At 38.8% G+C, this 26673-nt stretch overlaps 1 protein-coding gene across 1 annotated transcript in view; it reads right to left on the bottom strand.

Annotated features, from left to right (window-relative positions):
- Positions 1-829: 829 nt before the first annotated feature.
- The window catches only part of LOC133768088 (zinc finger protein 12-like), a 111216-nt gene continuing 85372 nt past the window's right edge, over positions 830-26673 (bottom strand). Inside the window, exon 7 of the mRNA XM_062202497.1 lies at positions 830-994. Within this exon, the coding sequence (XP_062058481.1) occupies positions 830-994 (165 nt within the window). The remainder of the gene's footprint in view (positions 995-26673) is intronic.

Raw genomic sequence — 26673 nt, 5'->3', positions numbered from 1 at the left:
TGTCAATATATCATGAAAAAGAAAGGCTCAGAAGTTGAGAAACAGCCACTAAATTGTAACTGACCAGAAGTAGGCTGGTGCAACTGCCAGGAAGGATCCTCTCAGGAGCACAGACCCAGGAGGGAGAAGGGAGCCCAGAAGGAGGCAGGACCAGCAGGTGAAAATCCCTCCCGCAGCTGGGAGGTGGGAGCCCTGGAGGACACAGCTTGGAAACTGAACCTAGGATTCAACTCTGCTTTCCCACCTGTCTGCCCTGAAGGTACGGGTCTGCCCTACGGAGGATGCTGATTGGCTGCACTCTTTATGACATTGTATGTGCTCACAGCTATCCAAACTGTCCAATCACGGATGAGTGCGTGAACAATACACAATCATGCAGAATGTTGGCGCCAGAGTAGTCTTCCAGTTTCCACTGAGAGGTCCAGGGAGGAGGTTTTGTGGCTGGGAAACTCCAGAGGTAACCAGTGTCCACTGTTTTCTGCTCTTCCTTCACCGCAGGACACCTGGCAATGGTGAGTCTGGGGCACAGGGAGTGCGGGGAGGGGGAAGGCGAAGTTGGCAGAAGTTGATGGAAAAGCCTGGCAGGACTCAAAGAGCTCCCAGATGTTAGGCCTGGGCCCTGTCTCACTGCTGGTTCCTCATTTCCTTCACCCACTCTGGGCCTGGAATGGCACCTGAGAATCCAGGCTTCCTGTACGTCCTCATAGAGACTTGTCAGCCTGAGAGCCATCCTTAGGGAGCTGTGTGCAGAGGTCTCTGCTTCCCTGATTGTGCGGTTGGGAGAATCTGGCTGCTGGTGGGAGCATTCACCCAGGTGAGGAGCTGTTGTTTATTGGGTCGTTGGACCCTTTTTTCTTCCTAGGGTTGTTCTTAATCCCCCAGAGTTTTCTGATTCTGTCGCAAGCAGGGTCTCAGTGTGCAGACCTTGACTTCTCAGCATAGTTCTTTCTGGGGGTCTGACTCCATTTTCTGTTTCCAACAACAGTGTTAGCAACTAGGCAAGCAAACAACAAACCATTTTATTATGATCAAGGTTTTTGGTCCAGGTCTTAGGGGTCAGGAGGACTCTATAATTTGGTACTGGGATGTCATCTTTGTCCTTACACATTACCTTGTCCGGCTGTCATCTGTCTTTTAACTTTCAAAATAGAAAGCTTAGCTAGTCACAATTATGAGTGTTTTTTTTTTCATTTATTAAATTTCTATTTAATGAGTATAAATTTCCAAAGTACAGCTTATGGATTACAATGGCTCCCCCCCCCAAACTTCCCTCCCACCCGCAACCCTCCCCTTTCCCGCTCCCTCTCCCCTTCCATTCACATCAAGATTCATTTTCAATTCTCTTTATATACAGAAGATCAGTTTAGTATATATTAGGTAAAGATTTCAACAGTTTGCCCCCATATAGCAACACAAAGTGAAAAAAATACTGTTGGAGTACTAGTTATAGCATTAAATAAGAGTGTACAGCACATTAAAGACAGAGATCCTACATAATATTTTTTATTATTAAACTTTTATTTAATGAATATAAATTTCCAAAGTACAGCTTATGGGTTACAATGGCTTCCCCCCTCCTAAAACTTCCCTCCCACCCACAACCCTCCCCTTTCCCGCTCCCTCTTCCCTTCCAATCACATCAAGATTCATTTTCAATTCTCTTGATATACAGAAGATCAGTTTAGTATATATTAGGTAACGATTTCAACAGTTTGCCCCCATATAGCAACACAAAGTGAAAAAAAAAATACTGTTGGAGTACTAGTTATAGCATTAAATAAGAGTGTACAACACATTAAAGACAGAGATCCTACATAATATTTTTTTTAAAAATTAATTAATTTTCTATGCCGTTTCCAATTTAACACCAGGTTTTTTTTTTTCATTTCCAATTCTCTTTATATACAGAAGATCAATTCAGTATATAATTAGTAAAGATCTCATCAGTTTGTACCCACGCAGAAACACAAAGTATAAAAATACTGTTTCAGTACTAGTTATAGCATCACTACACATTAGACAACACATTAAGGACAGATCCCACATGGGATGTAAGTACACAGTGACTCCTGTTGCTGACTTAACAATTTGACACTCCTGTTCATGTCGTCAGTAATCTCCCTAGGCTCTAGTCATGAGTTGCCAGGGCTATGGAAGCCTTTAGAGTTCGCTGACTTTGATCTTATTCCGATAGGGTCATAGTCAAAGTGGAAGTTCTCTCCTCCCTTCAGAGAAAGGTACCTCCTTCTTTGATGGCCCCATTCTTTCCACTGGGATCTCACTCACAGAGATCTTTCATTTAGGTCTTCTTTTTTTTTTCTTTTCCATGGTATCTTGGCTTTCCATGCCTACAATGCTCTCATGGGCTCTTCAGCCAGATCCGAATGCCTTAAGGGCTGATTCTGAGGCCAGAGTGTTGTTTAGGACGTCTGCCATTCTATGAGTCTGCTGTGTATCCCGCTTCCCATGTTGGATCATTCTTTCCCTTTTTGATTCTATCAGTTAGTATTAGCAGACACTTGTCTTGTTTGTGTGATCCCTTTGACTCTTAGACCTATCAGAGCCATCAATTTACATAATATTTTTTTAAATTAATTTTCTATGCCATTTCCAATTTAACACCAGGTTTTTTTTTCATTTCCAATTATCTTTATATACAGAAGATCGATTCAGTATATAATTAGTAAAGATTTCATCAGTTTGTATCCACACAGAAACACAAAGTGTAAAAATACTGTGTCAGTACTAGTTATAGCATCACTTCACATTAGACAACACATTAAGGACAGATCCCACATGGGATAGTACACAATGACTCCTCTGTTCTATAACTTTCCCAATCCCAAAGATATAAAGTAAAACTTAGATTCCTAACTTATTTTTAATTTATATTTTATCATAGGCTAATTTTTCAAGATTATTGGAATATAACTGACAACATTTGTTCATATTCAAGACATGCAACCTGATATTTTGATACACGAGTGGACTTTCAAAAGTTTATGGAAAATTCATTTTATCTTTCAATCCAGTTTTTCATAAACCTTTTGGAGTCCTCATGTATAGATAGAGGTTGGCAACTCCAGGATGAATTCTGAATTCTTTTCCACAGGGTTTTTTCCCAACAATGGTAATTATTCTTGCACAATGTTGTGTGGAGGTCAGACTACATTGTTAGAAAGGATTTGGGCAGGTGATGGACTATTATACAAGCACCTTCCTAATATCTCAGGGTTTAGAGATCATGCCAAAATTACTCTTAAGCTGTGAGAAAAAAAAAAACTACCATTCCATGTTAGTTCCACAACTACCCCACTGAGCAAAAGACGTAATAGAAAAAAAGTTCTCTAATACTAACTGATAGAACCAAAAAGGGAGAGAACGATCCAACATGGGAAGTGGGAGACACAGCAGACTCATAGAATGGCAGATGTCCTAAATAACACTCTGGCCTCAGAATCAGCCCTCAAGGCATTTGGATCTGGCTCAAGAGCCCATGACAGTATTTTAGGCATGGAAAACCAAGACACTCTGTCAAAAAAAAAAAAGAAGACCTAAATGAAAGATCTCTGTGAGTGAGATCCCAGTGGAAAGAATGGGGCCATCAAAGAAGGAGGTACCTTTCTCTGAAGGGAGGAGAGAACTTCCATTTTGACTATGATCCTGTCGGAATAAGATCAAAGTCAGCAAACCCTAAAGGCTTCCATAGCCTTGGCAACTCTTAACCAGAGCCTAGGGAGATTACTGATGCCATAAACAAGAGTGTCAAATTGTTAAATCAACAACAGGAGTCATTGTGTACTTATGTCTCATGTGGGACCTGTCCTTAATGTGTTATCCAATGTGAAGTGATGCTATAACTAGTACTGAAACAGTATTTTTACACTTTGTGCTTCTGTGTGGGTGAAAACTGATGAAATCTTTACTTAGTATATACTGAATCGATCTTCTGTATATAAAGAGAATTGAAAATGAAAAAAAAAAACGGTGTTAAATTGGAAATTACATAGAAAATTAATCAATTCTTTAAAAAATCATGTAGGATCTCTGTCCTTAATGTGCTGTACATTGTGATTTAATGATATAACTAGTACTCCAACAGTATTGTTCACTTGGTGTTGCTATGTGAGAGCAAACTGTTGAAACCTTTACTTAATATATACTAAATTGATCTTCTGTATATAAAGACAATTGAAAATGAATCTTGATGTGAATGGAAGGGAGAGGAAGTGGGAGATGGGAGGGGTGCAGGTGGGAGGGATGTTATGGGGGGGGGAGACATTGTAATCCATAAACTGTATTTTGGAAATTATATTTACTAAATAAAAGTTTAAAAATAAAAAAAAGAAAACAAGTTCTTAGCTTTGATGAACTTGCAAAGTTAGCATGAGCTAATCATCTACAGTAAGAAATTTCATCTATTTAGCCTAGGATTTTTTAGGGAATCCTAGCGCTTATTGTACCAACATTCTTAAACAATAGTAACAGCCTGTGAAAGTACTGAAAGCCAACTCAGTATGAAACCTGTCTCCTGATGGGCTTTTAAACAACCCAGTGTTTATTGCAGGTATCTTTGCCTTTTATTACAATTCATATTTCTTTCTTTGTTGTTGTGGTAATAAAAATTACTCTCAGTACTGTTAAGAAAAGTTATATCCAATATACACCTGCTTTAGCTGAATGTATATCAGATTATATTATGCTATATTACACTTAAAACCATTTCTAGGCCGGCACCGCGGCTCACTAGGCTAATCCTCCGCCTTGCGGCACCGGCACACCGGATTCTAGTCCCGGTCGGGGCACCGATCCTGTCCCGGTTGCCCCTCTTCCAGGCCAGCTCTCTGCTGTGGCCAGGGAGTGCAGTGGAGGATGGCCCAAGTCCTTGGGCCCTGCACCCCATGGGAGACCAGGAGAAGCACCTGGCTCCTGCCATCGGATCAGCGCGGTGCGCCGGCTGCAGCGCGCTACTGCGGTGGCCATAGAGGGTGAACCAACGGCAAAAGGAAGACCTTTCTCTCTGTCTCTCTCTCTCACTGTCCACTCTGCCTGTCAAAAAAAATTTTATTATTTATGTATTTTTAAATCTGGTATACTGAGTACACACCTGAGTGAGAATAGGACACTAAATAAAAAATACAATTGTCAAATCTATATTATTTTCACTCTGGGAGGATCTGATGCATTTTATGCCAACCCATCTGTTAAATGATGACTTGTTGTTTCCCAATGTCACACAGTTGGTTTTAATTCTGTGTTGCAAAAAACTTGTCCCTAAGCCGTAACCTTAAATATCTGAGTGAATTGCTGCAACACGATTGATATTCTCACTTTTAAAATGTGTGTCAGTTGATATTCATTAATATTTGTCAAAATTATTGGTGGTTCTATTTTTTTTTTTTTTTTTGCCAAGCAGAGTTAGACAGTGAGAGAGAGAGAAACAGAGAGAAAGGTCTTCCTTCCGTTGGTTCACCCCGCAATGGCCACTATGGCCAGAGCTATGCTGATCCGAAGTCAGGAGCCAAGTGCTTCCTCCTTGTCTCCTATGCGGGTTTAGGGCCCAAACACTTGGACCATCCTCCACTGCCTCCCCGGGCCACAGCAGATAGCTGGACTGGAAGAGGAACTACCGGAACAGGATCTGGTGCCCCGACCAAGACTAGAACCCAGAGTGCTGACGCTGCAGGTGGAGGATTAGCCTAGTGAGCCGTGGCGTCAGCTGGTGGCTCTATTTTTAATGTTTTTGAGTCTCACATACTATTTCCCACAACAGGCTTCTTCATCTACTTTTTTACTTTACTTTTTTACTTTACCTTTTTCTCCATATCTTAACCAGCATTTTCTTTTTTCTTTTGAAAATAGCCATTTTATCAGGTTTGAGATATCTGCTTGTGATTTTAGTTCCATTTCCCTTTTGATGCTAAGCATGTTTGCATATGCCTGTTGAGCATTTCTATGTCTTCTTGTGAGAATTGTCTCTTCCAGTCTTTCAATAACTTTGTTCTCTTTCTACTGAGTTGAGTTCATGTTGTCCTTTTGTATTTTGCTTATAAAACAATTATTTCATTATGAAAATTCTAATGTTGAGTTTTAGGAGAATGCATAAAACAGAAAAAATAAATCTTGAAGTTTGTCTTGAGTTTTTTCCACATCAGTGTATGATTTTCTTTGGAAAACTTAGAGTCATGTAATTCAGTATCTACCAATATATTTGCATTGCCAACTTAGTAATTTTATTTTACCTTGGTTAATTTTATTTATGCTTTGTTTCATTCTTTGTTTCTCTTGTTCTGTATCATCTCCTGAACATTAGAGAATATATTTATTCTTCTGGTTTTAATAACAGATTTCTTATTTTAAATGTCCCCTATTTTATTTTCTAATATTATTTATGACTGAGTTTTCCTTGGATTGTTTATTGGTGTTATAGTTAATTCATTTTATTTTTTTATTTATTTTTAAATTTTTGAAAGAGAAACAGAGACAGCATGTGCCCCATCTGGTGTTTGTCAACACAAAAGACTAGCAATCAGGACTGGACTGGGCCAGACTAGGAGCCAAGGTCCCTCACGCATGACAGTGACTCAGTTACTTGGACCACCACATGTTGCCTCACAAGGAATGCATTATCAGGATGCTGGAGTCAGGAATGGAATCAGGAATCAAATCCAGGCACTCTAAAATGGGATATAAGGGTCAGAAGCAGCATCTTAACTGGTGTACCAAATGCCCACACCATACTATATTTATAATAGAAGTAAGTATTCTTGTTTTTTTAAAAAGATATGTAATTTTATTTTTGTTTTTTAATTTTATGTTTGCTATCTATACAGAATGTTTTCCTAATTGGCTGGGGATTCATGATAAAGCTTTGATTATGACTTTAAGAAATACATGCATTGCTTGAAGTTTATGTAATTTGAATTCCATGGATTAGGCTGAGTGGAATTCATTAGTTTATTATACAATGGAACTATTTTTAAAAATGCTCTATACAAATAAATAAAGACTTGCCTATTATTCTAGGTTATTAATTACATGTAACTTGTTTTCAGTCAAAATTACAAAGGCATATATATTAGTATTTGATAATGTATTTCATATATGATAAAAATTAGGCTGTTGTTCAGAAAGGCATATTTACAGTAGGCAGAGGAGTTGAGAATTTGAGATAGTGGTTAAGGCACCACTGAGAACACCCACATCCCATATCAGAATGTGCACGCTTGAGTCTCAGCTCCCCTTCTGATTCCAGCTTTCTGGTGATGTGCATTCTAGGAGGCAGCTGGTGATGACTCATATGCTTGGATTTCCTCCACGTGAATGGGAATACTGAGTGAATTCTGAGGTCCTGACTTTGGAATGGTCTAGCCCTGGCCATCATAGGATTTTGACAAGGTATAGCTCTTTCCTTCCCAAAATATAATAACAGGTTGATAGATGTATACATAGATAGATAGACAAATAGATAGAATTTTGAAAATATATGTATTGAAGGATCTCTGTGAATGAGACACCAGTGGAAAGCAAGGACCATCAAAGAAGGATGTGCTTTGAAGGAAGGAGAGAACTTCAACATTGCTTATGGCCTTGTCTAAATACTGACAGAGTTTGTGGTCAGAAAAGGCTTCCATATCCTTCGCAGCTCATGGCATGAACCTAGGGTGATCACTGATGTCATAAATAAAAGTGTTAATTGTTAAATTAAAAACAGAAGTCACTGTGCACTTACTCCTCATGTAAGACCTTCATCCTTAGTGCATTGTACTATGAAAATTAACTGTAAAAGGTGGTCTCAAACAGTACTTTCTACGTTTTCTGGGTGTGTGTGTGTGTGCACTTATCTGCAAACTGTTGAAAGCTTTACTTAGTATAAATGGTCTTCTGTATATAATGTTAATTAAAATGAGTCTTAATGAAGAATGGGTTGGGAGAGAGAGTAGAAGGTGAGACTGGAGTTGGGATTGGATGGTGGCATGGGAGGAAAAACCACTATATTCCTAAAGTTATACATATGAAAATTGCATTCATTAAATAAAAGCTTTAAAATAAAAAATAAAATACATTTATCTATGTTTTGGTATCTTCCTCTACTTACTTTCTATACCTAATTGTCCATAAATTATTTTTCTGTGTTTATCTGCAATATTTGAACATTTTAAAAATATAGCTTGTTGCTGAAAAGTGATGTATATCATTAAAGATTTATGGCTCTTCTGCTTTTGATAAAAAAAATAAAGATGCGAGAAACTGCTTTCAACAATAATCAGAAAACAGTGGTAAAGACATCAAAATACATTCTTTTGTTTGTCTTCATGTTGTGGTATCTGTGAAATTCCTATTTCAGAATAATCTAACAGGTTAAAATCTGTACTCAGACATATTTGAAGAGTCCAAAATTCTATGAATATCTATAGCATTTCATTTATTTTATTTTTTCTGGAAATATAATTTCATATTTAATGCCATCAAACTAAATTTATTTATTTATTTATTTATTTATTTGAAAGTCAGAGTTGAAAAGAGAGAGAAGGAGAGGCAGAGAGAGAGAGGTCTTCCATCTGTTGATTCACTCCCCAGTTGGCGGCAACAGCCAGAACTGTGCAGATCCAGGAGCCAGGAGCTTTTTTCATGTCTTTTCATGCGGATGCAGGGCCATCTTCTACTATTTTTCCAGGCCATAGTAGAGAGCTGATTTACAGGGAAGAAGCTGGGACTTGAACCGGTACCCATATGGGATGCCGGCACTGCAGGCAGCGTCTTTACCCACTATACCACAATGCCGGCCCCTAAAATTTTTAAAAACAGGATTCATTCTGTTATTTATTTTGTATCTGCTTCCTCAATAAGAACTGGCTTTATAATTACATCACATTGGCCTGGCACTTTGGTATAATTGGTTAAGATTCTGCCTGCTGCTCTGGCATCACATATGGATGCCATTTGTAATCCCAGTTGCTCCTCTTCCAATCCAGCTCTGCTAGGGTGAGGGAAAGTAGTAAAAGATGGCTGAAATGCTTGGGCCCGTTAACCTACTTGTGAGATCCAGAAGAAGCTCCTGGATCCTGATTTCTGATTGGCTCAACTCTAGCCATTGTGGCCATTTGGGGAGTGAACCAGTGGATGGAAGACCTTTCTCTCTTTCTTTCCACCCTCCCCCCTCCCCGCCGTAACTCTACCTCTCAAATAAATAAATAAAATCATTAAAAAATTGGTCATATTGAAGGGGTTGTGAGGGCATGCACTTGATAATGTTGAAACCATTTATTTATGAGAAGCACAGCAAACCTAAATAATAAGGTTGATCAAAAATTCTGAAGGCTTTAAAAATGAAGTGAGACATTTGCAGTTAACATTTGTTGTCCAAGAATAGAAACTTTAACACTTGTGTGAGGTAATTCAGTTACTATGTGGTAGTGACAAAAAATATATAAATTAAATCTCATGAATTCTATGCTTACAATGGACTCCAAAATGCCACACCCTAATCCCTGCTGTCTGTAAATGTTTCATTACAGAAGAAAATAGATGTCTGCATGTGTGACTAAATTAAAGATTTTAATCTGGAGAGAACATCTTGTATGACACAGGCGTACTCTTGCCACCAGAGTTCCCTTATGGAAAGATCCCAGAGATAGATTCACTAAGGATGGATGAGAAGGGGTTGTGAAGCCACAGAAGGAAGATTTATGGAGATCTTGGCCTGGAAGGTTGTAGTGATTTGACCAAGAGCCCAGTAATGCCAGCCACACCAGAAGCACAAGGAAATGGTTGCTCTACTAGCATCCCTGGAGGGAGGGGGATCTGTTAGCACCTCAATTTTCACCTAATGATACAGAGTTTGGACTTATGGACTCTAGAACTGTAAGAATACATTTTATATTTTTCCCCACCAAATACTCTGTTCAAGCAGAAACAGGAAACAAATAAAATATATTAAAAAATCATAGAGAATGACTAAATAAGTTATCACAGGATCACAAGGTTGCCTTAATACTCAGAAATCAATAAATGCAAATAATTACTTAACAAAATCAAAAGACTCACAATCACATGAATAAATACTGAAAATCCATATGACACAATCTGACATTCATCACAAAGACATGGGATTGAACGAAACTTTCTCAACATGATAAAGAGCACACATGAATATCTTGTTGGCCACACCATGCTTTTTGTGGTATGAACATTCTCAAGATGGGATGTTGGTATTATAAACAAGGCAATGAAGTCTCCTCTTCCCTTCTCTAACTAAAATTGCACTGGAGGCTCCATGCAGTTAAATCAGGTAGAGTTCATTGGACACAAAGCTGCTGAGGCCCCAGGGCTAGGCTGAAGTTGCTGTGCAAGGGGTATGGACAGGTCATGGGGAGTCCTTTGGCTGGCCTAGTCTTCACTCAGCAGGTGCAGGGACAGGGAAAAGCTGCCGGAGTGGCAGACTGAGGTTCCCAAATTCCAGAGCTGACCATGGAAAAGTCCAGATTCCCTACAGCCTGTTTCCGTCAGTCTGCCCACTCCACCTACCCCTTCATGGGACAACTGACCCCACATAACTCACCATGTCCAGCTTCCAAGTTATTTGGCTTCCTCTTCACACGGTGGCAGAGTCTGAACTACCACAGACCCCTCTCGTCTGTGTAGCATGGATACCACTGTGACGTAAAGATCTTGGGCATTATGATTTGTAGTTACCCAGGCACCTGATTGGACAGTTTGAGAAGCCCTTGAGCATGCATGCTGACACCAGGCCATAGCCAATCAGCATTATCAATAGCAGGCTATGCGATCACTTGAGATTGTACCAAGTCAGCAGATTGAGAGGCATGGCTGGAACTCAAGTCTAGAGCCTAGTAGTCCAGGGCCCTGGCTCTCCTGTTGGCCATGGTTGCTGCTGCTTTCATGTTCCTGCAGGGGTTCCTGGATCTGGAGTTTTAATAACTTACTTTATTTATTTTTTTTTACAGGCAGAATGGACAGTGAGAGAGAGCGAGAGACAGAGAGAAAGGTCTTCCTTTTCCGTTGGTTCACCCTCCAATGGCCGCCGTGGCCGGCGTGTTGCGGCCGGCGCACCGCACTGATCCAAAGCCAGGAGCCAGGTGCTTCTCCTGGTCTCCCATGGGGTGCAGGGCCCAAGCACTTGAGCCATCCTCCACTGCACTCCCGGGCCACAGCAGAGAGCTGGCCTGAAAGACGGGCAACCGGGACAGAATCCAGCACCCCGACTGGGACTAGAACCTGGCACCACTAGGCAGAGGATTAGCCTATTGAGCCGCGGCACCGACGGGTAATAACCTACTTTAGATGAGTTACAATTTACAGTCTGTTGGTTGATTCCTGGGAATTTGTGGGGTTTTGTTGTTGTTGTTGTTTGTTTTTGTTTTTCATTATTCTCAGAACATTTTTCTGTTGGATCTTTTAAAAAGTATGATGAATTGAGGAATTTTTAAAGATTGCATAATTTTATGACTCTTAAATCTTATGTGTATAGTTAAGTGACAATAGATAAGGTAGTGGGGGAAGTGTCATTATGTTCCCTAATACATACATATGTGTGTGTGTATATATATATTAGGCACATGAAACCTGTGTAACATAATAACATTTTTAAAATTAATAAGAAAATAGATCTTAGTAAAAAAATGAGAATGAGAATAGAAGGAGGAAAAACAAGTTTGGGATTGCATGTGGGAAAGAGGGTATGGTGGGAAGAATCACTATGTTCATAAATTTGTATTTATGAATTGCATAAAGTTGATGTAAATTAAAGTATTTATTGGGAAAAAAACACAATGCAAAATCATAGTATGCAGGACAGCATGATGCTAGCTTGAAAACAGACACATACGACAATGAAACATAGTAAGTGATACCAGTATAATATCTGCAATCGTTCATGTATAATTTCTATTATTTCCATATGAATATAACATACTTTCTGTTTTCTTTGTTTTCCTCTCATTACTTTTGTTGAAAATAGGGACAAATATTTTACGTTTTTTGTGCTCTGTTAGTTACCACAGATCAAAGGAAACGAATGAAATTGACATTTTGAGTTTGTTTATGTTTCATTCCCTTTTCCATTGTTGAGGAAAGTGGTTTATTCTTCATATTATTTGTTGACTTCTTTTGTTAGTGGAGGGTTAAGATTATGATTACAAAATAAGCTAAAATTTACTCATTGTAAGAGAAAAGTAAGAAAGGAAGGAGGAGGAAAGGTAGGAGTGTGAGTGTGAGGGAGGGTTGATGAGAAGTGTCAGTATTCTCCTAAATCTGAAAAGACAAAATACATGAAATTTGTTCACTTTATATAAAAAAAACTGGGACAGATTTTTAGACGATACTACATAATTGAACCATTTTCATTCATTTCTCTTGTAGTTATACTTTTCATAATCTATTTTTGTCCATTGACAGTTTCTATTTGCTTCTTGCTCATAATTAGCAATCTGATCCAGTAGATTATCTTCTACACAGTAATTTGCTAAATTCACTTATTGGTTTGTATTTGTTTCTGGAGTGTACTGAATAATCTATCTATATATAATTGTGTCATCCACATATACTGAGAGTTCTACTGCTTAAAGTTGATTCTTATACCTGATATTTCTTTTTTGTCATTTCACTTCTCTGAATACTGCTCCGGTACAATCTTGGAGATGAAGAGAAGAGGCAGCCTTGTCTGGAATTGGAAGGAGATAGTTTTCTATGATCCTGTGTTAAGTAGTTTGTTGTAGCTTTTAAAGACAATCTTATGAGTATAAGGACATCTCTTTTGGATTATTTTTCTGACAATTGATTTTTTTATGACTGGATGCTGAATTTTATTAAATAACTGTTTAAATTATGTAAATTATAATTTAGCTCCGAGGAGCGGCAAGATGGCGGAATAGGAAGGGAGCACATTGATAGTTCAGCAAGACACACAGGTTAATAAAAGTGGAGATACTGCAGGGTCAAGGAAGAGTAGGGGAAGAAACAGCAGCGGAAACTCTTCCGGAACTAGTGATTCACAGTGGACCTGCGTGGATAGCGTGGAAGCCCAAGTTCGGGACACCAGCGGCAGACTCAACACACCAGCGCTGGAACGCGAGGTGAGCCGAACCTCAATAGCCCAAGACACCAGCAGGCAAGCGGAAAGAGGAGACTAGAGGGAACGAGGCTTGAAACTCCGTGGGGAAAAGTTCACCAGGCTAACTAGAAGAGAGAGAGGAAGAAAAAAAAAAAGTGACCGATACGGACACAAGTTTCTCTCTCTCCGCTCACCCCTCCAAGGCGAGCAAGACAAAGAGCAGGCGCCATTTTGGACATACGTCATAAGCAGGGCGACCTCAGGTCTGCACCAGCCCTGAGCCTAGCAGAAAAACCTGACTCTGGGGGGGGGGGGTAAAATAACAGGAGATTAGCATCTAACTTGGCAACCCAGTGGGAGACTGCAGGAGAATTGGAGCCCACACTGAGGGCAGCACAGAATCCCTGTGTGGTCCTTGGGAAAGAGCTTCCGATCTCTGGCTCCTGTGGGTATATCATTCGCCTGCTAACTACCTCCAATTATGTTCAGCTGTGCGGAATTACTTCCCTTTTGAATAAAAAAAAAAAAGAAAGAGAGATTTACCACGCCTAACCTGGGAGTGTCATCTTTGACATACCCTCAACCCTGAGGAACCAAACACAGCTCTCAGTCCACACTTATCTCAAGCCTCTAAGGCTCCACTAAAAGCAGACAGTCCACTTAATATAGAGCCATAGTGTAACAAGAAAAAACACCACAGTGAAGAAACCAAATATCTCCAACATGCCATACAACAAACGCAAAAACCGAGGTAACAAGAACAAGGAAGACACTATGACGCCCCCAAATGAAAAAGACACCCCAATTCAAGATTATGAAGATGATGAGATAGAAGAAATCCAAGAAGCAGATCTCAAAAAATTGATAAGAACATTAAGAAGTTCTCAAAAACAAATTCTTGAACTACAGAAATCCTTCATGGACAAGACAGAAAATCTCTGTCGTGAAAGTGAAATATTAAGGAGGAATCAAAATGAAATGAAACAACTAGTAGAACATGAAACTGTGATAGTGACAAAAAACCACAATGAAATGAAGAACTCAATAGATCAAATGACAAACACATTAGAGAGCCTTAAAAACAGAATGGGCAAAGCAGAAGAGAGAATATCAGACTTAGAAGACAGAGAACAGGAAAGGAAAGAGGCAAACCAAAGAAAAGAAGAAGAAATTAGAAATCTAAAAAATATTGTCGGGAATCTACAGGATACTATTAAAAAACCTAATATTCGGGTTCTAGGAGTTCCTGAAGGCATGGAGAGGAAGAAAGGATTAGAAGGCATTTTCAGTGAGATACTAGCAGAAAATTTCCCAGGTTTGGAGAAGGACAGAGGCATCTTAGTACAGGAAGCTTATAGAACCCCTAATAAACATGACCAAAAGAGATCCTCACCACGACACATTGTAATCAAACTTACCACAGTGAAACATAAAGAAAAGATCCTAAAATGTGCAAGAGAGAAACGTCAGATTACTCTCAGAGGATCTCCAATTAGACTCACAGCAGACTTCTCATCAGAAACCCTACAAGCTAGAAGGGAATGGCGAGACATAGCCCAGGTACTAAGAGAGAAAAACTGCCAGCCCAGAATACTATATCCTGCAAAGCTCTCATTTGCGAATGAAGGTGAAATTAAGACTTTTCATAGCAAACAGAAACTGAAAGAATTCGTTGCCACTCATCCTGCCCTGCAAAAGATGCTTAAAGATGTGTTACACACAGAAACACAGAAACATGGTCACCAATATGAAAGAAGGTAAAGGAAGGAAACCTCACAGCAGAAGATCCCAGGAAGCTCAATTTCTCTTTGACATAGAATTAAACTCTGATGCTCTGTTAAAGCAAAGTGTTAAAGTAATCTAAAAACTAAAAGCAATTCAAATCAATTGGCAATCTACAAAAAGAGTTAAAGATTTTAAAAGCTATTATTAAAATTGCTATATTGGTCTATTATGCTATGTTATATGTGTGTACATATTGTATGTCCACATAGGAAATTTTATTAAGAGTTTTATTTTAAATGGCTTATAGATAAGATTGTCCATAAATTTAAGCTGCTAAAATCAATCAAAGATACATTTTAATTTGTGTGACCTGAATCTGTGTATCATATGGTTTAAACTTGTTGGTAGAAAGAAACTAAAAACATTTTATATGGTTGTGCTTCAGTTTACTGGTTAAACAAACTACACCATGTTAGATATTTAAGAAGTGTTTTCAAATACATGATTCTTAAAATTTATAGAAGGCATTGGACCTTCTGGTAAATGTTTTCTTAAGTTGTTATCTAATGGTCGAAATGGTTTGCTAAGTATTCATGTAATATTGCTATTGTTAGCAAGCGATCTAGGACTTGCTCCCTCATTTCTCTATTCTAAGCCCAACTTATTCTTTCATTTCTCTATTCTCTTCAAGGTAGGAAACTAATTCTAGTATGAAGGAATCTGTAGGACGCACAATTTAATCTTTAGACCTTATAAAAGAGATGGCTAACATTTTTCTGCAATAGCATAGCCAAAATAAGAACTTAAATAATAATCTCATAGCTAGATTCACTTCACCATCAGTGAAGTATACAGTAAGTAGAAAAAACCTCCCTTTCAGACCAAAGGGAAAGAAAGTTTTAAAGTGAGAATATAATTTTCCTCATGGGCATTGTCGACCTTAGAAAAACTACTACAGAACATGCCTGTGACTATAGACTTGTAGTTCAGGCCACCGAAGATTAGAGATGGGATACAGGCACTCCCTTGACTTGCATCCTCTGGTCTGCTTTAACACAAACCAGGAGGAAAAGAAAGCTCGGCATCAGAAGCCATGGGTGGCAGGCCTATTAATGGCTGATCTGTACAGTGATCTGCCCTCAAGGAGACCCAACAGGCCAGTCCACTGCAGTGGCTTTCAGTGTGGTAAGCCTGGGCTTCAGCAGAAGTCAGCTTGTGAAGAGCCCTGGCAGCTCTGCCAAGAGTTGGATCACTGGAAATGGACCTGCCCTGGAGTCGAAGGATGCCCAGGTCAGAGCCACAGATCTTATTGGCTCTAAGCTGAAAAGCCCTTCACTCAGCCCAACTTCCAAAGTGACCACTGCAGCTGAGGGGATGGTCAAGTAGGGTCAGCAACATTGCAGGCAGAACTGTAAATTTCCTGTTAGAGATGCCACCTGCCTTTACCTGGCCAGCTCTCCTCCCAGGCCAGCCAAGTAATGAAAGTCAACAGAGTGCCTTCCCCTAGGAGGTTCACACCTCCCTTAGGATATACCCCATGTGAAGAGATAGATAGGTCTGGGCCTCTTAACTTACAAGGCCTAAAGCCCACCAGATTATTATCAAGCCCCTTCTGTCAAGTTCTATTTGCCTCTCAGTCAGAAAACTTAATTGTAGCTTAGACAGCACCTTTCTTAGCTCCTCTAATAATGACTCTGTCCTTTGTTCTAGACCCTGTCTAGCGCACTTGGGCCTCATTCCTTTGTAATCATAACCTCTACTCTACCACCAATGGCTCTATTCCCAACCTGTGTGTACTGATGGTCCTCTTCCCCACTTAATGCTGTATAATTGTTCAAACCTGGTAAATGCCACTCTTAGGATCATTGGTTACTATCCTCACTCTGTCTTTTATGACCTTGTCTAAATATGATCAGAGTCGGCAAACTTGGAAGGCTTCCATAGCCTTGGCAACTCATGACAAGAGCCTAGGGTAGTTACTGGCGCCATAAACTAGAGTATCAATTTGTTGGGTCAACAACAAGAGCCACTGTGCACTTGCTCCTCATGTGGGATCTCTGTCCTTAATGTGCTGTGCATTTTGACTTAATGCTATAACTAGTACTCAAACAGTATGTTTCACTTTGTGTTTCTATGTGGGTGCAAACTGTTGAAATCTTTATACTAAATTGATCTTCCGTATATAAAGAGAATTGAAAATGAATCTTGATGTGAATGGAAAGGGAGAGGGAGCGGGAGACGGGAGGGTTGTGGGTGGGAGGGAAGTTATGGGAGGGGGAAGCCATTGTAATCCATAAGCTGTACACTGGGAATTTATATTCATTAAATAAAAGTTAAAAAAATAATAATAAAAAAAATAATTTAGTTCCTATATTGTTAACCTACCTGAATGATTTAAGTCATTTTTGAGAATATTAAATACACTTTCATTTTTAATGTATCTTTTTTAATTGATCTACGAGGTTTTCATATATGGTTTAATTCATATAAAGGTATTTTGTTTAGAACATCTGTAAACCTGTTTATGGAAAATACTCTTTAATTTCAACTTTATTTCATATCTTGGTCCAATTTGTAATATACTGACTTCCCAAAAGAAATTTAAAAGTATTCCCTATTTATTTCTACTTGGAGTGAGCTTGGGAAGATTAAAGACCTGAAAGAATTCCAAAAGTCTAGATGTGAAATTTTAATTGTGAAACTTCTTCATTGGTTTGTTTGGTTTTACAAAAATTGCCTCAAGTTACTTAGTTTACCTAGGAGTTTTCTAATTTTCAGATGTATCTGTATTTTGGAAAACTAGTTTTCAAAGTAAGGTGGACTTTGATCTATGAAGTCAAAGCTTTATTTCTAATAATCCTACAAAATTCTCTTACTATCTTGTGGAGTTCTGTATGTTCTGTAAGTTTCCTGAAATTGGTTACTTGTACTTCTTTCTCTTTTTTTAAATCACTTCTACTGATGAAATATTGATCTTCTTAATACATTCTTAAAATAAATTTTATCCTTATTTATTTGTTTCTGTACTATTTTTGTGACTACCAAAATTTCATTGATTTCTGCTATTCTGTTTTTCTGTCATTATTATATTATTAAACCATTTCTTTATTCTTCAGAAAAAGCTAAAATGACTGTTTTCAGTAATATAACATATTAACTTAAAGATGTAAATTCTCTAAATATTACTTATATTCATTCCCTTTATTTCCTAATGTATTTCTAAACCTTGTATGCACAGACCCTGTCTGCCCCAGTGTCTCCTCACTCATGTGCCTACAGACACTCCAGTCTTCATGTGTGTACATTCCTGAATCTGGAACTCATGTTCTCTCACATATCCATGACTCATGTTTTTCCTTATATGTTGTAAATTATAAAATCTCTTTCACCCATGTTAGCTTTCAAAGTCTACTCCTTGTGCCTGCATCATGTGCCATCTTCATGAGTCTCCACCATCCATTGTGCCTCCACCTCATTTTTCCTTGAGTGTCTTCTTTTTGCTTGCACCCTTTGTCAATGTTTATGCTGTCCCTACCTCTGAATGCGCTCATGATATTCCCTTAAGTATCTACATCCCCTTGCCAGAGTGATGTTGTTGCTATACTGGAATTTCTTAGTTGCCTGTGCTTCCATCTCATGACAACATTTGGGTACTACACTGCACTTTGTCTGAGGTTATATCCTTGAGATGTTTCCATACCTCTTACTGTAACTTATCTTCTTTATGTTTCTAAAGCCCCTCTGACTGCAGTCCAGGGTTTTGTATTGTGTTCTCAAGCCCAGTGCCTTCATACTGTGCATTTCATGTCTTCCATTGTTATGCCTCAAGGGTCTCCACCTACTGTGGCAATTTGAATATCTGTTTAACTACTGAAGGATGGCCTGGTTTCAAACAAGATTTAGAATTATGAAGAAAGATCTTGTATATTTTTATGTTCTTATTTAAAGATATATTTATTTGAATGTCACAGAGAGAGAGAGACAGAGAGATCCTCCATCAGCTGGTTTACTCCCCAGATAGCCACAATACCCAGGGCTGGGCCAGGCTGAACCCAAGAGCCAGGAGCTTCTTCCAGGTCTCTCGTGGGGGTTGTAGAGGCCTAATCACTGGAACCATCCCACACTCTTTTCCCCAAGCTATCACCAGGGAACTGAAACTCAAATTGGTACCCATATTGTATGTTAGCAATACAGGTGGCAGCTTTGCCACAATGACACAATTCTAGCCATCATTCTGGATTTTATGTGAACACACATTTTCATACCAGCTGATAAATATGTAGGAACACATATGCTGTATTATATGGTGATTCTAAGGCTGGCAAGAAGACTTGTAAAGTTTCTGTCCAACAATGTTTTCTCGTAAGTAATAAATGCAATTTCCTGCTTTTCTGTATTCTTGTAAAGCATTTATATTTTCACATGTTTATTTGTGAAAGATAATGTTATTAACACTTGTGTCTTGTGTAATTTAAATACATGTTTCCTAAAGCAACATGAATTCCTTTGTTATAAGTTCTTAACATTTCTGGTTCATTTGCCAAATGGCTGGTTTACTCCCCAAGTGACTGCAATGGCTGGTAGTGGTCCAGGCTGAAGTATGGAGCTCCATCCAGAGCTTTCCACTGGTGTCAGGTGACAAATAATTGGGCCATCTTCTGCTGATTTCCAAGACACATTTAAGCAGAGTGCTGAATTGTAAGAGCAGCATCTGAGACTTGAACCTGCCAAGTTTCAGTTGGTCTGCACACTACACCTACCCCTTTGTGGGATAACTGGGCTCCCATACTCACCATGTCTAGCTTCCAAGGTATTTAGCTTCCTCTTCACATGGTGGCAGAACCTGAACCACCACAGGCCCCGCTCATCAGCATAGCGTGAATCAGATAGTTATGTGAAGTTATTGGGCCATTGTGTTTTGTTGCTACCCAAGCACCTGATTGGACAGTTTGCAAAGCCAGTGAGCACGCATGCCAACACAAAGCCATAGCCAGTCAGCATCATCTGTAGCAGGGGAGGCGATCACTTGTCCTTGTACAAAGCAGATTGAGAGGCATGGCTAGGACTCAGGTATGGAGCCTAGTAGTCCAGGGCCCTTTGTTTCATAGTCTGTCTTTTGCCCATCTATATTTTCTATTTGTTTCCTGCTGGACTGGAAGAGGAGCAACAAGGACAGAACTGGCACCCCGACCAGGACTATAACCTGGGGTGCCGGCACCACAGGCGGAGGATTAGTCTATTGAGCCGTGTCGCCGGCCAACAATTTTTTTAAATGAACATGACATAGGTCCAGTAAAGTCTTCTGTGATCTGACCCTAGTCTTTGCTATTAATTTTATCTACCATTATTTTTATTAGCTTCAGCATATATGACTGAGGAAACCAGCTCCAATTGTTGTGTTTTTTTTCTTAAGTTAGTATCTTTGCTTGAATGCTTTTCTCTCAACCTAGTAACACATGCACTTTCATTCTGTAAGTACCAAATACATACTGACTGTTGACCATGTGCAAAGAGCTACTTTAAATGCTAGCAATCTAGCAGTTGACAAGAGACCTAGTGCTTGTTGAGTTTCAACATTGTGATGACCAATCGCCTTAAGTGAGCTCCCTTAATTCTCCCTTTCACCCAAGACAGTTATTCTATGTTCCTTGTTTCCTACTTTGTGATTTTCTTATTTCTGCTCATGTTTTTCCTCCTAATGTAAATTTGCTGTGAATGCAGAAATCCAAAGCTAAATCACTTTTCAAAAATTTCAAGCATATCTTTAAAATGTCCCCAATAGATTTTTGACCAAGGAAGGGAAGTGATTCTACTCTTTATTCTTATCTCTTTCTGTTCCATGTTGCCATCACTGGTATATTTCCGGAGTCTGAATTTTATTAAGCACTCTCCTGAATTCTAGAATCCAGATAAGTTCTCTTTAAAACTCAGAATATGGTGTTCCTCAGCTCAGCCCCTCAGGCAGCTCCTGTCTCTCTCAGAGCAAAAGGTCAAGTTCTTCCATTCCGGTGAAGCACTAAGGGACTTGGCCACCTCAGCTTCCTTATGCAAATACATTAAATCCTGCTGCCTCACTCATTCCAGGTCACTAACAATGACACCCTTGCTGTTCCTTTTATATAGCAGTTGCATGTTTGCTTCCATGATTTTCTGCTCTTCCAGTCCCCTCTGCCTGAAATGCATCTTCTCCTCCATATCAGGATCTCTGATGCCTCAAAGTTTTGTTCATAAATTAACTTGTTAGTGAATCAATTGCTGCACACTCTGTTGAAAATTTTAAACTCCTATTAAACCCTCTATCCCTGATCCAGATTCCCCATCTCTCCTCCCTGATTTATCTTTTATTCCTGATATTAATTTTACCAATCCTATGTTTTCTTCCACTAGAGAGTAAGTTCCTTAAAGGCAGATAATTGTACTGTTAAACTCACTGCTGCATCCACAGCTCAAGAAAATCTCTACCACATAGCCTGTATTATTATCCTTTATATAGTGAAATTAACTGATTCTTATTTTGTATCTCAGGTAGACAATCACCTTTAAATCACCAGTTGCAAAGAAAGTTCCAATGATACATTAAACATAGGAGTAAGAATAATTTACAAGTATTGTATGTAATAATTTATGAGCTTACCATAAATTATATGTGTTCATTCTATACAGGTAAAGTGGTTTTGCTTATGAAAGCTTTCTCCTGCCTAAGATTCTGAGAAAAAATGTTAGTATATTTTTTTCTAGCCCTGTTGTGATTTATATGTTTTATTTTTTTACTTTTAAATCATCTCAATTTTGAAATTGAAGTAGTAGCACTTATTTTTTTCTGAATGTCCAGATATGTCATGATCCTTTGTACAGTTAAACTGATTTATATCAAATATCTTCCTTTTTAGTTTAGGACTTCTTATTTAGCTAAAATAATGTATCAGAGCTAAATGTGTAATAGTTAAAATAGCTTAATTGATAAGTAATCTCAGATACCAATGCTATAATATATATTAGGTAAAGTCATGTCTATTGCTTTTGGCTTTTCAGACCAAGTCTGTGAAAAGGCAGGGTGTTGAGTCCCAGACCACCCAGATAGAAAGAACCAGTGAGACTCACCATAATACAAAGAACAAAGGGACTTTATTAGGGGTCCAGCATGCTGGGGCCTGACCTCCCATTCAGTGCACTGCTGGGAGACCAAGAACCCCTTTCTTTGTTCCCTGGGTTTTTATAGATCCCAGGCAAACAAGTATTATGTCCACATTCCTTCTTTCTTCATATGGCCATGCATTGACCCCCCCACACCCACTGGTTGCCCCCACCTGGCCCTGCTAGACCAAGGACTGCCCGGTGTCAGGTTTCATATTCTCATACCAGGCTCATCCTGGGCCTAGCCTGCCTGGGCCAGGTTTCCCCTTCTCTTGCTAGGTGCATCCTGGGCTTAGCCAGTTCCTTTGTCTTGTGTGACATGGTGTGGCTCTGGCCTCTCACACAGGGAAGGGTATTTTTTCCACTTAACATACAAATGTAAAAGCAATTTTCTTGTTTAGAGATACTTACTACATTTCAAAGCAATGCAAGGAAATATATTTATAGATTTTTCTGACTCAGATATGTCCTGTCTTGAAATTTTTTAGACTGTGATGGATGCATTCATATGGATACAGAATAAACATAGCTTGAGTGAACCATTTGATGAATGTACACAGACCACAATGATATAACTAGCGCATAGGTCAAAAAATATTACCAATACCACAAAATCTCCCACCAGTCCTTTTTTAAATTTTTTTTAAAAAAGTTTTATTTTGAAAGAGAGAACAAGAGGTCTTCCATCTGCTGCTTCACTCCCCGAATGGCCACAGCAGCCAGGATCCAGGAGCTCCATCCAGGTCTCCCACTTCCCATCAGTCCCTTTCTAGTCACTACCGAAACACAGCCCCAGGCTATTCTTGTCCTGGCTTCTATCACCAGATGAGTATTTCCTGTTTTGTAATTATATGCACAAACTCATAAAGTATGTAATTATTTTGCATTTGTTTTCTGTCATCAAAATTGTTTGTGAAATTTACCCACATTGTTGCATAAAATTATTACTTGCATGAATATTTCATATTCATTCTTGTATCTTGTTTGTGAGATAATATGCCACATTGCACATTCTCATTTTTCTCTTTATCTCTTTTTTTAATTAAACTTTTATTTAATGAATATAAATTTCCAAAGTACAGCTTATGGGTTACAATGGCTTCCCCCTCCCAAAACTTCCCTCCCACCCGCAACCCTCCCCTTTCCCGCTCCCTCTCCCCTTCCAATCACATCATGATTCATTTTCAATTCTCTTCATATACAGAAGATCAGTTTAGTATATATTAGGCAACGATTTCAACAGTTTGCCGCCATACAGCAACACATAGTGAAAAAAAAAAAAATACTGTTGGAGTACTAGTTATAGCATTAAATAAGAGTGTACAGCACATTAAAGACAGAGATCCTACATAATATATTTTTTTAAAAAATTAATTAATTTTCTATGCCATTTCCAATTTAACACCAGGGTTTTGTTTTTTTTTTTCATTTCCAATTATCTTTATATACAGACGATCGATGTGGTGCATGCAATTTTGGACTGTTAATAAGAGTGGTCCTCTATCACATTGTTTCGGAAAACATATCTATGTATGACCAAAGATATGGATCTGGCGGAAGAATTGCTGGGCCGTAAGTATGGACTTGTTTGGTTTTAATAAGTATCCTGAAGTTAGTTTTTCAAATTTTTCAATATTAAATTCTTAGTAGATCTAAATGAGATGACTCTTTGCTCTATAATTTCATAATAATTAGTATTTCCTTATGTATTATGTATGTTTTGATATTCTAGTTAACTTATAAAGTTATCTCTTTGAATAATTAATATTAATTTTATTGTGATTAATAAAGTTAGAAATGTTTAATACACTTTCTGACCATTTATAGATACTTTTTAGTGAAAGCTCTTTTGAAGACTTTTAGATAGTGTTCTATTTTCAATGTTAGAAGACATTTGTCGATTGAGGGCAAGATGGCGGAATAGTCAGGGAGCACACTATTAGTCCGGGGGGAGAGAAAGTTTAATATAAGTGGAGATACTGCAGGGTCAAGGAAGATTAGGGGATGAAACAGCAGAGGAAACTCTTCCAGAACTAGTGATTCACAGTGGACCTGCGTGGAGAGCGTGGGAGCCCAAGTTCGGGACACCAGCGGCAGACTCAACACACCAGCGCTGGAACGCGAGGTGAGCCGAACCTCCATAGCCCGAGACACCAGCGGGCAAGCGGAAAGAGGAGGCTAGAGGGAACGAGGCTTGAAACTCCGTGGGGGAAAAGTTAACCAGGCTAACTAGAAGAGAGATAGGAAAAAAATTTAAAAAGTGACCGATACAGACACAAGTTTCTCTCTCTCCGCTCACCTCTCAAAGGCGAGCAAGACAGAGCAGGCGCCATTTTGGACATACGTCATAAGCAGGGCGACCTCAGGTCTGCACCAGCCCTGAGCCTAGCAGAAAAACCTGACTCTGGGGGGAGGGGTGAAATAACAGGAGATTAGGATCTAACTTGGCAACCCAGTGGGAGACTGCAGGAGAATTGGAGCCCACACTGAGGGCAGCACAGAATCCCTGTGTGGTCCTTGGGAAAGAGCTTCCGATCTCTGGCTCCTGTGGGTATATCATTCGCCTGCTAACTACCTCCAATTACGTTCAGCTGTGCGGAATTACTTCCCTTTTAAATCAAAAAAAGAAAGAGAGATTTACCACACCTAACCTGGGAGTGTCATCTTTGACACACCCTCAACCCTGAGGAACCAAACACAGCTCTCAGTCCACACTCATCTCAAGCCTCTAAGGCTCCACTGAAAGCAGACAGTCCACTTAATATAGAGCCATAGTGTAACAAGAAAAAACCCCACAGTGAAGAAACCAAATATCTCCAACATGCCAAACAACAAACGCAAAAACCAAGCTAACAAGAACAAGGAAGACACTATGACGCCCCCAAATGAAAAAGACACCCAAATTCAAGATTATGAAGATGATGAGATAGAAGAAATGCAAGAAGCGGATCTCAAAAAATTGATAAGAACATTAAGAAGTTCTCAAAAACAAATTCTTGAACTACAGAAATCCTTCATGGACAAGATAGAAAATCTCTCTCGTGAAAATCAAAATGAAATGAAACAACTAGTGGAACAAGAAACTCTGATAGTGACGAGAAATCATAATGAAATTAAGAATTCAATAGATCAAATGACAAACACATTAGAGAGCCTTAAAAACAGAATGGGTGAAGCAGAAGAGAGAATATCAGACTTAGAAGACAGAGAACAGGAAAGGAAACAGGCAAACCAAAGAAAAGAAGAAGAAATTAGAAATCTAAAAAATATTGTCGGGAATCTACAGGATACTATTAAAAAAACCCAACATTCGGGTTCTAGGAGTTCCTGAAGGCATGGAGAGGAAGAAAGGATTAGAAGGCATTTTCAGTGAGATACTAGCAGAAAATTTCCCAGGTTTGGAGAAGGACAGAGGCATCTTAGTACAGGAAGCTTATAGGACCCCTAATAAACATGACCAAAAGAAATCCTCACCACGACATGTTGTAATCAAACTCACCACAGTGAAACATAAAGAAAAGATCCTAAAAGGTGCAAGAGAGAAACGTCAGATTACTCTTAGAGGATCTCCAATTAGACTCACAGCAGACTTCTCATCAGAAACCCTACAAGCTAGAAGGGAATGGCGAGACATAGCCCAGGTACTAAGAGAGAAAAACTGCCAGCCCAGAATACTATATCCTGCAAAGCTCTCATTTGTGAATGAAGGTGAAATGAAGACTTTTCATAGCAAACAGAAACTGAAAGAATTTGTTGCCACTCATCCTGCCCTGCAAAAGATGCTTAAAGATGTGTTACACACAGAAACACAGAAACATGGTCACCAATATGAAAGAAGGTAAAGGAAGGAAACCTCACAGCAAAAGATCCCAGGAAGCTCAATTTCTCTTTGACATAGAATTAAACTCTGATGCTCTGTCAAAGCAATGTGTTAAAGTAATCTATTATGTTCTCTTGATGTCTGTTAAATTCTAATTGTTCAAAAACAGCTGAATTTTTATTAAGAGCTATGGGTTATTTAAATATGTGCTTTTTTCAAAAATTTGAATAATCACCTTGTAACAATGATCAAGTTTGGTCTATGTTATGTCATGATTTTAAGGAATCTTATTTCAACCAGATATTTTGGATTTTGAGCCTTCTTGACATTCTTGACAGGCATTCAAAAAATCAAAGTTTCAAACAATCTGGTCTCTAAAATTTCCAGTAAATCCTGGACTTTGGTTTTTCCAGTTTGAGCCCAACTGAAAAAATCGAAGGACCTATGTCTCTCATCTTATAGAGACACCAACTAATCAGTCTATTTGGAGTATATTAGAAGGACTGTCAAGATGTGATGTGGTACCAGACTTTAAGTTTCTATAATGGAAAATGCTATTAATACAAATGTTTGAGAATTAAAAAGTCTAATGATCTTGTGTTACTAGACATGATAGTTATCTTAATGAGAAAGCCCCAGAGGCCTAAAGGGTTAAATACTTGTAAAATCCTACAGGTGCTTTCAAAAATACTGTGAAGTAAGCAAGTGCCTCTTGTTGGTTGATGAGTTTATAATTTTAAACATGGCGACTTAAAGTCTTTTGTCATCCACAGTTATATATGATGTGCTGCTCATAAAACTAAAGCGTTGTTGGTTCTGTGTTTAGCTGTCCTCCTATAGGTTCCTATGGACTTTTTCCAGCCACTCTTATTGTATTCAGTACTTTGGGATGGCTCTGTAAACAGATGAAGCCAATAATGTA

This window comes from Lepus europaeus, chromosome 10 (genome assembly GCF_033115175.1).
Source record: "Lepus europaeus isolate LE1 chromosome 10, mLepTim1.pri, whole genome shotgun sequence".
Taxonomy (NCBI): domain Eukaryota; kingdom Metazoa; phylum Chordata; class Mammalia; order Lagomorpha; family Leporidae; genus Lepus; species Lepus europaeus.
This window is presented reverse-complemented; position numbering and strand designations above follow the sequence as displayed.